This window comes from Spinacia oleracea, chromosome 2 (assembly GCF_020520425.1).
Source record: "Spinacia oleracea cultivar Varoflay chromosome 2, BTI_SOV_V1, whole genome shotgun sequence".
Taxonomy (NCBI): Eukaryota; Viridiplantae; Streptophyta; class Magnoliopsida; order Caryophyllales; family Amaranthaceae; genus Spinacia; species Spinacia oleracea.
The window spans coordinates 50780309-50795337 of record NC_079488.1 but is presented as its reverse complement, the minus strand read 5'-3'; the positions used below and the strand labels follow the sequence as shown (position 1 = coordinate 50795337).

Sequence of the window (15029 nt, the reverse complement as noted above, 5' to 3'; positions counted from 1 at the left end):
ATCTTTGTAAAACATTATTGGTTAATCATTCACAATAAATGAAAGGAATTCATTTTTCCATTTAATTTGTGGTTTATTAAATGATGAGTCCCTTCAACTTGACGATATATTCAAGATAGACTGTCAGGACCAGTCCTGTGACTAAGAAATGTCTATCAAGTGAACTTGAATGTCAAAGGTTGAAAATGGTCCCTAATCGGAGTTTTCTATAAAATTGGACGCATAGAAAACGTTAGACGATTAGAATGCAAGATGACTAGTAGTTCTGTTTCTTGAACTATGTGGACATGGCAATGTCATAATCATTTGCATAGATACTTACTTTGGGAAGACTAGTATCGGACAAGACCTATGAAACTTTACTGTAAGAGATGAAAGTCTGTCATAAGTAAATTTCATTAAATTATTAGACACTAAATCCTCAATACCTGAGTGATTTGAGATTACTTGTTTGAGAACTGGTTGCTTTGACGTTGACCAACCGTCGCACCGTAAAAGGAGGCTATAAAGGCAACGCTCAGGTAATCACCTATCAAACGAAGTCTAATCTCAAGATCGCAAGATTGGGATTGTCCTCCCATAAATCGGGATGAGATGCTTAAAAGTTGTACAAGGCCACTCGGAGAGCTAGAAACTGTGAAATGCATGGCCGTGCTCGGATGAATCATAGGCTATGATTATCTGTTTATTTGATCAGTTGAACTCTGAAACCGAGGAACACCTCTGGACATAATAAGGATGACAACTCTTACCTTATGTTCAAGAGCAAGCATCGAGCGACAAAGGAATTAGGAAATGCACACTTGTCCCTAAGGACAAGTGGGAGACTGAAGGAAATAATGCCCTTGGTCCAAGTATGCATTCTATGTTAAGTCTAATAAATGCGGTTCAGTATTAATTAACAAGTTAATAATTCAGTGAGATCAAGTGAGCTGAATGCCTAGCTAGAGGCCGCTTCAGTTCAAGTGGAATTAATGATATTAATCCACAGCTTACTCTTGACTGAACCCGTAGGGTCACACAAAAAGTACGTAAACGGATCAAGTATTTAATGGCATTAAATACTCCATCTATGAATATTCGGAACCGACGGATCTTGGTTTCAGTGGGAGCTAAGATCGTCACAGGCAAGAAATGAATACTCCGGAAACGATGATATTGCCGGAAACGGAAATATGGATCGTATCGGAAATATGAATATTATCCAAGTCGTAGATGTTGCCGGAAACGGAAACATGGTACGTATCGGAAAATATTATTGGAAATGGAAATATTACCAGAATCGGAAATATTGCCGGAAACGGAAATATTGTCAGAATCGGAAAATATTATTGGAAATGGAAATATTACCAGAATCGGAAATATTGCCGGAAACGGAAATATTGTCAGAATCGGAAATATTACCGGAATCGGAAAATAATTCCGGAAACGGAAATATTAAATATTTGTTCGAAACGGAAATTAATTCCGGAATCGGAAATATTAAATATTGTTCGTATCGGAAATAGATTCCGGAAATGGAAATTTAATCGGAAGCGTATCGTACGAATTAGCATCGGACGAGGCCTGCCGGACGAAGGCCCAGCACGAAGCCAGGCCATCGCCCAGCAAGCACGCACGCCACAGCCCAGCGCGCACAAGGCCGCGCATGCGTGGGCCGCGCTGCGTGGGCTGCTGCTCGCATGCGTGGGCAGCCCTTGTGGCTGCCGTGTGTGTGTGAGTTTGAGCTCATGCGAGATTCCTGAATCTGCAAGAGTCAGTGTATGATTAAATGTCTATTCCTATTGGATAAATTGATTAAGTAGAATTCATGTAGAATTCTAATTCCAATTAATTCGCATCCTACTAGGATTACGATTCCTTTTCCATAACTCTATAAATAAAGGCCTAGGGGTCATAATTTAAATACAAGTTTCAAAGTATTCAAAAGTGAGTTTTTGAGAGAAAATTCAAACACCCATCTTGCCCCAAAAGTGCCGAATTTTCTGAGTACCTTAAGGGCGATTCTAGTTGGTCAATCTTAAGGCGGATCCGGACGTGCTGTGGACTTTCTACGGAGGGACGACACTTGGAGTCCTAAAAGACTTGTTCTTGTTCGGTTCGGGCGCAGCTAGGGAAGGCACGCAACAAAGAGTATGCATCTAAACTATGCTAAATGATTATGTGTAAATAATATGTTTCCTGGGTTAATGGTTGTTTCCGCATGATCTATGTAAATGTCATATGTATCATAACCTAACAGCCCCATGGTGCTTAGCTGCTATAAAAATGATTCTCTGAAGAGGCCTTTCAAGTCTGAAAAATTCTTGCCTCTGGTTAGGTCTAATTGGGAGAAGACTGTGGAAGGATGTTATATGTTCAGATTTATTCAAAGGCTTAAATGGCTAAAAATTGATTTGAAAAATCTCAATAAAGAGGGGTTCAACTCTGTGGAAGCTGAAGACTTGAGACTGTTTCATGCCTTCACTGATGCACAAAACAAGCGTCACTCTAATCCTCGGAATGTTGATCTAGCTACTGCAGAAAAACAAGCTAGTGTAGCCTACAAGAATGCTCATGCAGCTTACTTATCTTATCTCCAACAAACAGCCAAACTTAATTGGTTGGAACATGGGGATGAGAACACCAGAATTTTCCATCAAAGCATCAAGCAGAGAAGGAAACAAAACAAGATTCACTCTATCTTCAATATGAATGGTGATTGGGTTCAATCAGCTGATGAAGTTCAATAGGCTTTCATTGGGTTTTATTCTAATTTGTTCAGTGGCTCTGTGCAAATTAGAACTCCAGTGGACACAGTTGTCATGGACTAGGGGATTAGACTTGATGATTCTCACAGGAACATTCTGGAATGCCCTATTACCATGAATGATGTTAAAAAAAGCTTTGTTCTCCATCCCAGATAACAAGGCCCTGGTTGGATGGTTATAACAGTTGTTTCTTCAAAGCTGCATGGCCTATTATCGTGAATGATCTGTTCTTGGCTATTTCAGATTTCTTTAAAACAGGAAAAATCCTAAAAGAGGTCAATGTCACTTCAATCTCTCTGATCCCAAAAATCTCAGTTCCTTCTTCTACTGGTGACTTCAGACCTATAACCTGTTGCTCAATAATTTATAAGTGTATCTCCAAGATCCTTTGTGAGAAAATTGGTAGTGTTCTTCCTGATGTTATATCTCAAAACCAAGGTGCCTTTGTAAAGGGTAGATCCATCCTTCATAATGTCTAGATTTGCCAATACATTGTGAAAATGTACAAAAATCACCAAAAAAAAGTCCCTGTTGCCTGATGAAATTAGACTTGAAAAAGGCATATGATACTGTTGAGTGGGGCTTCATTGAGGAAGTGATAGTGGACCTTGGTTTTCCTTCTCACTTTGTTCAATTGATCATGACATGCTTGACCACCACAAGATACTCCATTCTCATAAATGGTGTTCCAACTGATCTGATCCAACCAAGAAGGGGGCTCAGACAAGGTGACCCTTTGTCTCCCTGTTGTTTACATTGTGTATGGAATACTTCTCTAGGGCAATGAAACTAGTTGGCACTCACCCTGATTTTCAGTTTCACCCTAGATGCAGAAATCTAAAACTGAATCACTTATGTTTTGCTAATGACTTGCTGATGTTCTGTAAAGGTGACAAGGAGTCAGTTCAGCTTTTGCTCTCATCTTTTGCTCGCTTTTCTTCCACTACTGGACTCCAGGTTAATCCTGCCAAGTCATCTATCTATTGTTGTGGGGGAACTGTCAGTTTAAGGGAGGAATTGGTGTCTGTGTCTGGTTTTGGGAAGGGTGTTCTGCCTTTTAGATACCTGGGTGTCCCCATCAGCACAAAAAATCTTAATGCAGCTGACTGTGAACTGCTGGTGGAGAAAATGGTGACAAAAATCAAAATTTGGAGCTCCAGGCATCTCTCATTTGCTGGAAGGGCTCAACTCATCAACTCTGTTCTAATGAGCATTTGCTCTTATTAGGGGTAAATGTTTATTCTTCCTGTGGCTATTGTAAAAAAGATAAATGCAATTTGTAGATCATTTCTGTGGCATGGTTGTTATGAAGATGGTAGGCCAGGTTCTGTCTCTTGGGATAAATTATGCACCCCTAAAAGCCAAGGTGGTCTTGGTTTTAGGAATTTAGCCATGTGGAACCAAGCTGCAGTGGGAAAGCTTGCTTGGGCAATTGAGAAAAAGCAAGACAATATGTGGGTAAAGTGGATTCATGCTATGTATATCAAGAACAAAAATTGGCAGCTGTTCACTCCTTCAGCTGCAACCAGTTGGGCAGTTAAGTATATCTGCAGAGTTAAAAACTTCTGCAACTCTCAGCTTCAGTCTCCCTTGTGGTTGTCCTCCCCCAAGTACTCAATCAAGGACATGTACTGTAAGCTCTGTGGTCCCACTCCCAATTTGCAATGGTGTCGTTATGTTCGGAACAGATTTTCTATTCCAAAGCATAGGGTGATCCTATGGTTAGCTCTTCTAGACAGACTTAAAACCAGGGTAAGATTTGCAATGGTGTCGTTATGTTCGGAACAGTTTTAGGCGAAGAATTCTCTATAGGCAACTTTTGAAAGTGTTAAAGTGGTCTATCAATTTGTTTACACAAGGTAAGTACATACATGTGTGTTTGTGGATGTGTGCTATTGTGGAAACCTTGTTGAATATATATATATATATATATATATATATATATATATATATATATATATATATATATATATATATATATATATATATATATATATATATATATATATATATAATAGGGTCACCCTCCAATGAGAAGATGTTTAAAATGAGAAGAATGGGAAGGAATTTGAACCGTACAATTGAATTGATCCGAGGGCTACATCTCGCGCGTGCAACTGAGCTAATTACTAAAGAAAACATTAACCCACCGCCCCTAACCCACTCTTAGCTTTCTCTCTCCTCCCTAACCCCTTTGTTGTCTTTCTATACAACTGTTACTTCCTACTTTCTGCAACAAGGGGGCAAAAATTTAACATTACACTATGCAAAAAAAATCGAGTGATAAAACCCAGAAGAATGCAACCCAAAAAAAAAAACATGACCTCTTGTTCTCTAATTTGTTCTTCGTATTTTCATGGCACAAATGAGAAAAATACATCTGCTTCAGTGGGGTCGACAATGACGATGTTCCACCAGTTGCTGAATTTTCTAGGAAGAACCGACATCTTAATTGTCGATCTACTTGTTAATTGAAGCTCTTGGTTTATTTTACTTCACTAATGAAATTTAGAGAATATAGATCGTTGCTTGATTTATTTGGTGGGTCATTGTATTTTGGTTTTAATTAGATCTACTAGAGATGCATATATTTGGTGGGTCATCTAATCTAAATTACTTTCTGGGTCATTCAATTACATTTGAGACTAATCGTGCATGTAGTTGGAGGAAATTCGCTAATAATTAATTTGATTTGTGGAGTATAATTGAAGCAATGAATGCAATTATCTTAACATGGGTTCAATTCGGTAGATCGTTCATATCATTAATGGTATTTTTTTTTTGTGTGTGTGAAAGTCCTATTGCCATATTTGAAATCTTGATTGCTCATTTAAAATATTTTTTTGCTCATTTACTCAAATGAGCAAATTTTTTTGCTCATTTACTCAAATGAGCAAATTTTTTTTGCTCATTTGTTTAAATAAGCGAATTACTTTCATCCCCTAACTGAAACTAAATAACTAGTCCGAATTTAACGAAGAACATTGGAGGTTTTGACAAATTTTGATAAGCTCCTTCCCGATTTGATGGAGTGTGAGTATATATTCAGCGAGATCTCTGTGAGAATTAATGGAGTTCGAGTAGTAGGGGATGGGGATGGAGGAGAGAGAAAATGAAGAGGAGGATGAGGTTTCTTCCATGGTTGATTGCTTGAGAAGGAGAGAGAAAATTGAGCTCACTGGATGTTGCGGCAGGTGGCGGAGTGGTGGCAGAGCAGTGGTTGCAGCAAGCGGCGAGTGATTAGGCGCAATGAGAGAATAAGGAGGAGAGTGACGCCATGGATGAAATCTCTAGCAGGAGAGAGAAAATTGATTATGGGATTTGGAAATTGGTCGGAAGAATGTGAGTTATCCGGGTTTTTTTTTGGTTTTTGCAATATTGAATCCTAGCCATTAGATCAGTTGATATTATACGCATCATATTCTTTCTCATTCTTCTCGTTTTAAGTCTCCTTCTCATTTGAGTGTAAATCTATATATATATATATATATATATATATATATATATATATATATATATATATATATATATATATAGGTTCCCCTCCAATGAGAAGATCCTTATAATGGGAAGAATGAGAAGCGATCTTAACCGTTCAGAGAAAATAAATCCAATGGCGCACGATCTACCTGACCAAATGAAAATATTAAGGGTAAAAAAGTAATTTTATGCGTTGAATGACCACCCACCACAACGTCAATTTTTCAGAATTATTTCTCTCTCTTCCTTCAGTTTTCTCTCTCCTCTTGTGAATCCTCTGCGGCTCTGCTAAGCGTCTTCATCTTCTTCAAGTTCCTCAATTCTCCTGCATATCTCTTTACCTTCTTTGCGATCTTCTTTCAATTCTCCAGGGTATGTTTTTTGTATATTGTTTTTCTTCAGTTTTTGCTACTTTAGTTTTTCTCTCTTCATTCAATTAGTCCGTAATTCTTCGATTTTTCTGATTATTTTCAGATTATTTTGCTATTGTTCTTCAATTTTTCTGTTCGTGAATTCGATTTATGTTCAATTAGCTTCTTTATTGGAATTCATGTGATTTCTTTGATTGAGTAATTATGTGAATTGAGTTCACGTTATTCAAATCTTTCGAATTAGGGTTTTGCTTTTGATTTTCTCGAATCAGCTAGGTGTTTTGCTCGAATTGAGTTGATTTGGGGGAATTCTTTTTCTCTTTTTGTTTTTGTTTTCCTTGAATTTGATTGTAAATATATTTGTATTTGTTGATTCAGTTTTTATTGTGGATTTTTTTGCTACATATCTCTATTTTATGAAGGTTCTGGTCATTTGATCTTACACTTGAATTTTGTTAGAGCTGAATTTGGTACTGTGAAGGTGGTGGAGACTGCACTTGCTTTGCAAGAAGCTGGGTGTTTTGCTTTTGTTTTGGAATGTGTTCCTGCACCAGTGGCAGGCAGCAACATTTTCTGTTTTAGGAATTCCTACAATCGGTATTGGAGCTGGACCTTTCTGCAGTGGTCAGGTTTGTTCAATGTTCTCTTTCTTTAAACTGAAAGGTTTATTAGTTAACATGTTGTCCTCATGCATTTGTTTTGGTTTGAACTTTGAAGAAGTTTAATGTTGCAGTATCATGTAATCTGGGCTGTGTGGATAGGTTCCTTTTGCCATAACTCATTGTAACAAGATGCCTTCATTGATATTTTGTTTATGTGTTTTATTGTGGTGATCCTTGATTTGGAAATTTGAATTACTAACAGGCAATTGATTCACCTGTCAGAATTCTGAAAGAGGGAGGAATGGATGCGATAAAATTGGAGGGAGCATCACCTTCGAGAATTACAGCAGCGAAAGCTATTATTGAAGCTAGAATTGCAGTGACTCCACAAGCCATTAGTGTTCTTGGAGGGTTTAGTAGGCCTCAGGGGAGAAACATCTCCACTGCTGTTAAGGTACTTTCTGAAAGACTTATCAGTTATCACTCCATTTGATCTTACAAATCTCAGGAATGGGTATATAACTGTTATGTCTGGGTGATATGGTATGAAAAATGACCTGGGTTTTGTGAGAATCTAAGTTGTGAGTCCCTTGTCAAAGGCAACCATTCGATTCAAATTTCTAATGATTTTGTTTCCTACCATGAAGTGATTACTGCAAGAAATTTCAAACATGAAACTCATCTGAATTAGAATCAAGAAGCTGCATATATATGAGGTGATTTCGAAAGTATAACATTAGCTAGAAATGGCCTTATTCATCCACCAGTGTGCTGAATCGAAATCAAGTATATCCCGAATACATAAATTAGATATGAATGAATTGAAGAACAAAATAGGGTTGTTAATATAATGAGTTCTAAAGTGACTCGAAAAGATGGTTTCACATTGTGTTGGTTCCAATATGCAAGTAATGCCTATTAGCTCAATTGGTAGAGCTTTGTGCGATTGCACAATGATGTAGGTTCGAATCCTACATAGGCAACTCTTTGTATTTTGTTTGCGATATTAGTTCTCCTACCTTATTGAATCAATTCTATTTACTTTTACAAGTTTATTTTCTTTTGAATTGAACAAAAAGAAAATTATGAGCAAATTTTTTTTTAAGTTAAGCAATCAAAAGTTTAAAAACATTTGCTCATTTGTGTACAATATCAAAATGAGCAAATTTTTTGAATGTTAAGTAATCTGAGATTTAAAATATTTGCTCATTTAGACAAAATGAGCAAAAAAATTTAATATTAACAAACCCGAACTTTAAAATTTTAGAAATGAGCAAAAATATTTGCTCATTTGTGTAAACTATAAAAATGAGCAAAAATATTTGCTCATTTGTGTAAATTATAAAAAAAATGAGAAATTTTTTGAATGTTAAGTAATCGGAGACTTTAAAATATTTGCTCATTTAGAAACAATTAGCAAAAGTTTTGAATATTAGCAAACCCGCACTTTAGAAATTATAAAAATGAGCAAAAATATTTGCTCATTTGTGTAAACTATAAAAAATGAGCAAATTTATTTGCTCATTTATTAACGATGAGCAAAAGTTTTCAATATTAACAAATTCGAGCTTTAAAATTTTGAAAATGAGCAAAAATATTTGCTCATTTGTATAACTATAAAAAATAAGCAAATTTATTTGCTCATTTAGACACGATGAGCAAACGTTTTCAATATTAACAAATCTGAGCTTTAAAATTAAAAAAATGAGCAAAAATATTTGCTCATTTGTATAACTATAAAAAATGAGCAAATTTATTTGCTCATTTAGACACGATGAGCAAAAGTTTTCAATATTAACAAACCCGAGCTTTAAAATTTTAAAAATGAGCAAAAATATTTGCTCATTTGTATAACTATAAAAAATGAGCAAATTTATTTGCTCATTTAGAAACGATGAGCAAAAGTTTTCACTACTAACAAATCCGAACTTTAAAATTTTAAAGCTCGGATTTTGCCATTACTGAAACGCGGATGCTAGACCATTAGAGTCGTCGGATTTTGCTCATTTATTAACGATGAGCAAAAGTTTTCAATATTAACAAATTCGAGCTTTAAAATTTTGAAAATGAGCAAAAATATTTGCTCATTTGTGTCTAAATGAGCAAATATTAAAGTTCGGATTTTAAAGTTTTTGCTCATTGTATATATCTAAATGAGAAAATACTAAAGTTTGGATTTTAAAGTTTTGCTCATTGTGTCTAAATGAGAAAATATTAAAGTTCGGATTTTAAAGTTTTTGCTCATTGTATCTAAATGAGCAAATACTAAAATACGAACTTTAAACTTTAATTTGCTCATTGTGTCTAAAGGAGCAAATATTAAAGTTCGGATTTTAAAGTTTTTGCTCATTGTATCTAAATGAGCAAATACTAAAATACGAACTTTAAACTTTTGCTCATTGTGTCTAAATGAGCAAATATTAAAGTTCGGGTTTTAAAATATTTTTGCTCATTGTGTCTAAATGAGCAAATATTAAAGTTCGGATTTTAAAATTTTGCTCATTGTATCTAAATGAGCAAATATTAAAGTTCGGATTTTAAACATTTGCTCATTGTTTTTAAATGAGAAAATATTAAAGTTCGATTTTAAACATTTGCTCATTGTGTCTAAATGAGTAAATATTAAAGTTCGGATTTTAAAGTTTTGCTCATTGTGTCTAAATGAGCAAATATTAAAATTCGAACTTTAAACTTTTGCTCATTGTGTCTAAATGAGCAAATATTATAGTTTCAATTTTAGATTTTTGCTCATTGTTTTTAAATGAGTAAATATTAAAGTTCGGATTTTAAACATTTGCTCATTGGGTCTAAATGAGCAAATATTAAAGTTCGGATTTTAAACTTTTATTCATTATATCTAAATGAGCAAATATTATAGTTTCTATTTGAAATTTTTGCTCATTGAGTCTAAATGAGCAAATATTAAAGTTCGGATGTTAAAATTTTGCTCATTGTGTCTAAATGAGCAAATATTAAAATCTAAACTTTAAACTTTTGCTCATTGTGTCTAAATGAGCAAATATTATAGTTCCAATTTGAAATTTTTGCTCATTGAGTCTAAATGAGCAAATATTAAAGTTCGGATGTTAAAATTTTGCTCATTGTGTCTAAATGAGCAAATATTAAAATCCGAACTTTAAACTTTTGCTCATTGTGTCTAAATGAGAAAACATTATAGTTTCCATTTAAATTTTTTGCTCATTGGGTCTAAATGAGCTAATATTAAAGTTCGGATTTTAAAATTTTGCTCATAGTTTAGAAATGATCAAATATTAAAGTTCGGATTTTAAATTTTTTGCTCATTGTGTCTAAATGAGTAAATATTAAAGTTCGGATTTTAAACATTTACTCATTGTTTTTAAATGAGCAAATATTATAGTTTCGATTAAATGAGCAAATATTAAAGTTCAGATTTTAAACTTTTGTTCATTATATCTAAATGAACAAATATTATAATTTCTATTTGAAAATTTTGCTTATTGAGTCTAAATGAGAAAATATTATAGTTCGGATGTTAAATTTTTTGCTCATTGTGTCTAAATGAGCAAATATTAAAATCCGAACTTTAAACTTTTGCTCATTGTGTCTAAATGAGCAAATATTAAAAAGAACTTTAAACTTTTGCTCATTGTGTCTAAATGAGCAAATATTATAGTTTCCATTTAAAAATTTTGCTAATTGAGTCTAAATGAGCAAATATTAAAGTTCGGATTTTTAAATTTTGCTCATTGTTTCTAAATGAGCAAATATTGGTATACCTGAATGCTTTGTAGAGTACTTCCTCTGTTTCTTTAGTTCTTCCATATTGAATTAGCATGTTTGCCACCTTGTGAGTTATGATATGGTATATTGATATACTTGTTGTATAAGAAACTGTCAAGTTAAGCTAGCAAATAACAGGCTGTTGGGTTAACTTCCTCTGGAGAACTTGTATTGCTTCACTTTCTCTAGAGAACTTGTACTGCTTCACTTCCTGTTTGCGTGCTACTAAAAGTGCGCCATAAGCTCCATGTGGATGAATGCCCTTGGTGTAATACCGCATCCGAATTCTGTCATGCCCTTTTTCAATTCCCTGCTGCAGAAACTCCCTTTAACTCCAGGAAGAATCGTCCAGACTATAGGTGCATAGATTTCTTAAAATCCTTGCTGCATTTAGACGAACAAGTGGAATTTCTAGTGCTTTGACAAGCTTCTGTAGCGCGCCTAGTTTCAAGATACAGTTACAATTTTGCTTACTCTCCAATGCGAGCATGACTAATGCTTCACCAGCTGCAGTTCTAACATGTACCTGAGCTATAGGCATCCCATCTTTGAAGAATATATTGAGCAACTCCTTAAGAATTCCTCATGTGCCTCCGATCCTTTCTATCGCGTCATCTTCCATTGCTAAACTTGTTAGTATTTCAATCCCGAGGTTTTGCAGATCAGGATACTTCTCTCCATGCCTTAGTATGTCTCTGATGTTGTTGAATGTGAAAAAATCTCTGAAATTTCTTTACGAAGCTGTTTCCCTGTGCTACCTGTTGTACTCGCTAGCATTTTTATAACTTGCAAGGACCTCTTTATTGTTTGAATTTGAGATGCTGCGACATGATCATCCTTCAATAACCTCTCTTCAGCACATGTGAAGTCTATGATTTTCGGTAAGAGACCTCTTGTATTCCCTATTTTCCCGCACTAATCATGGTCTCGAGCAAGCTTCTTGAGAAGTAGTTATCCTAGATGATTGAATGTCCAGAAACCATAATGCTCATGATCAGCAATAATACATTTCTCACCAGCTTCATCGAGTGCTGAATTTGAGGTCTTGCTAACATAAAGAAGGGATGAAATCGATTACAAAGCACCAGGAATTCCTGCAACTCGAATGGAATTTTGTTTTTCCTGCTAGTTTTGACAAGATTTCTGCTGCCGACTGTCTGATATCCTCTTCTTCATAGTCCTTCCAGTTCAACATCTCTACTAATCTTTCAACTGTTGAGGAAGTGATTCCTATTTTCTGTAGTGTCATCAGAAAACCGCTTATTCACTGCAAAGCTTCGAAGGATCCGAGCTCCCATAAGCTGCTCTTCTAGTGAATTTGAAGCCTGAAGTTCCATGGAAAAAGACACCATATCCATCTTCAATCCATTGAAAACATTCAAAAGTATTTGCTCATTTGTGTAAATTAAAAATAAAATGAGCAAATTTTTTGAATGTTAAGTAATCTGAAATTTTAAAATATTTGCTCATTTAGACACAATGAGCAAAAGTTTTGAACATTGACAAACACAAACTTTAAAATTTTAAAAATGAGCAAAAAAATTTGGGTAAACTATAAAAACTGAGCAAATTTATTTGCTCATTCAGACGCGATGAGCAAAAGTTTTCAATATTAACAAATCCGAACTTTAAAATTTTAAAAATGAGCAAAAATATTTGCTCATTTGTATAAACTATAAAAAAATGAGCAAAAAGTAAAGATTAACCTACGTGGGATTCGAACCCACATCTTTTGTGCATTTGCACAATGCTCTACCTATTGAGCTAGTAGGCTAGTGTTTTTAAATAGAATCAACAAAAGTAAAACAAAAACCAAAAAAAGTAAATCAAAATAATTCGAAAACTTACAGCAACAACAACATAAGAACCAACAAGGCCAGAAGTCAATGCTGGTCCAAGTTGACAAAAAACAGCAGCAAGGTATACCTGAGATCATGGCTGCCAATCTTTCATGCCCTTCTGCGATGACATGAAAGGGTGTGGTTATCACTCATCAGTCCATGCATCTACAGGAAAATTTTGGATCTCAGTCACTAGATTCTCCTGTTGCAACTATTGTACCATCAATTACCATGTCTAGTTATCAATGCACCTAAGCTCAAGTACTTGTCCATCTCTAGAACGTTTAAGTCTGCATGTCTCAATGGTTCTGAAAGTCTCCTGTCAGTTTCAATCTTTTTAGCCAAACTGGTTCAGAATCCTAATAAGACAAGGACACAAGAGTTGATCCAATTTCTTGCATCTGCTTGTAAACTTGAATATCTTTGTTTTACAAGGTACTTTATCAAGGTCGGTTCAGATATCCTTTCTTGCTCGTTTCCATTTGTATATGTTTTATTTCAACTTTAATGAAAACATTCAATCTTGATTCGATCTGCATTGTGGATCAAAGATGTTGGTTGCAGGTGGTGTATCAACAATTCTTCCTGTGACCACCTTTACACATGTCACGAATTTGCGGCTAACAGCTCTTCACTCCTGGAAAGAACTGTCATGTGTTGTTGCCATAATTCGAAGTTGTCCTAACGTTGAAAAACTACATATATCAGTAAGTATCATTATCAGGATTATTTGAGTTACTCTTACATGTTCCTGTTCTACTAAAACATGTGATTACTCTTACGGAAACCTAGCATTCTTACACAGCTTCATTAGTGCAATGAGGAGATACAAGAGTCTCCATGAAGCTCCCACCAAAACCAAATGTTTCTGGAATACCATGAACTACAATATCCTTAAAATCTTCTTCTACAAAATTGTACATGACCAATTTCTCATTGGCATTCTCCTCATCCATCACCAACACCATCTGTTTCCTCTTCAATAAACATATAGGCCTAATACATTCATCTGATCTGTCAATCCAAAGATTCTAGTAACCGATGCATTCATCTTGTAAAATTTCAAACAAAAGATTCCAGTAACAAAATTTTCAAACAAAATCTCCTTGTAAAATCAAGCAACTGTGTGAAGTGTCTAAGAACCACTCAAAGGATCCATGTGTATATATATAAGCTAATAAGAAGAAAGAATCCCACTCAAATATTACCTGCTGCAAAATACTTCCAGCTTAAATTCTCTGAGGAATTGGTCTCCTGCTCAGGTCCTTCCTTTCTCGAATTATTCTGCAATCCCATGAACTGTGACCAATAAAATTGAACTGAATAAAAAATCATAAATCTTCATAATCATAAACACATAAAAAAAAACTTTGAATTTACTAGCCAATTTGAGTTAATTGCACCAAAATTCGACATACTGCAAAAATCAATCACAACATTACTTAATTGCACCAAAATTCGACCTAAATTAACAATTAGAGAAAGAAAGAACAATTTAACTAATAAATCATGAAGTGAACATTAAATCTCAACAAAATTGTAATAAAACTCAAAATATAACCCTACAATTTCATAAATTAGCAAAGAATCACTCACCAATTGCAATTAAGGAGACGAAGCATAGATGATGGCAGCGTAGAGATGGTGGCGGCGGCGTGGTTGCAGCAGGTGAGGACACGGTGACTGTGGCGGTGGCGAGAGAGAATCACGAAGGGAGAGTGAAAATGGAGGAGAGAGAATCACGAAGGAGATGGAGAGCGAAAATGGAGGAGCTCCTGAAAGTGAAGCACGAGGAGAGAGAAAATGGAGCAAATTTCTGGAAATCGGGAGAGCGGAATATATTTGTTCATATTTCTTTCCAATATTACGATCTTGCCATTACTAAAACGCGAAAATTAGAGATTAGAGTTGTCATATCTAATTACATTGAACGCATGAGATTGCTTCTCATTCGTCTCATTTTAAGTTCCTTCTCATTTGAGTGTATATATATATATATATATATATATATATATATATATATATATATATATATATATATATATATATATATATATATATATATATATATATATATATATATATATATATATGAACTTGTTTATGTTGGAAATTCATGTTCAATGTCGTTGGATGAATGCGTTGAGCATAGAATTTTATTATGAGAATTATAACATGTTAGCTTGGATGATTGATGCAAGCATGTCGGTTGGGATCTTTATA

At 34.8% G+C, this 15029-nt stretch overlaps 1 protein-coding gene and 1 pseudogene across 1 annotated transcript; one reads left to right on the top strand and one right to left on the bottom strand.

Moving 5' to 3' along the window:
• The first annotated feature begins 2246 nt into the window (after window positions 1–2246).
• Window positions 2247–3977, top strand: LOC130467414 (uncharacterized). The gene is made up of 4 exons (XM_056835917.1): window positions 2247–2723; window positions 2903–3188; window positions 3299–3478; window positions 3640–3977. The coding sequence occupies exons 1-4, from the start codon at window positions 2247–2249 to the stop codon at window positions 3975–3977; spliced, it is 1281 nt and encodes a 426-aa protein (XP_056691895.1).
• A 7316-nt stretch (window positions 3978–11293) lies between these two features.
• On the bottom strand, window positions 11294–12465 carry LOC110800566 (uncharacterized; annotated as a pseudogene).
• Window positions 12466–15029: the final 2564 nt, after the last annotated feature.

Coding starts and splice junctions, on each gene's coding strand:
- LOC130467414 (XM_056835917.1), top strand. CDS start 2,247: ATGGTGCTTAGCTGCTATAAAAATGATTCTCTGAAGAGGCCTTTCAAG. Junction 2,724..2,902: donor GGGTTCAATCAGCTGATGAA/GTTCAATAGGCT, acceptor TCTCCATCCCAG/ATAACAAGGCCCTGGTTGGA. Junction 3,479..3,639: donor AAGAAGGGGGCTCAGACAAG/GTGACCCTTTGT, acceptor TGTTCTGTAAAG/GTGACAAGGAGTCAGTTCAG.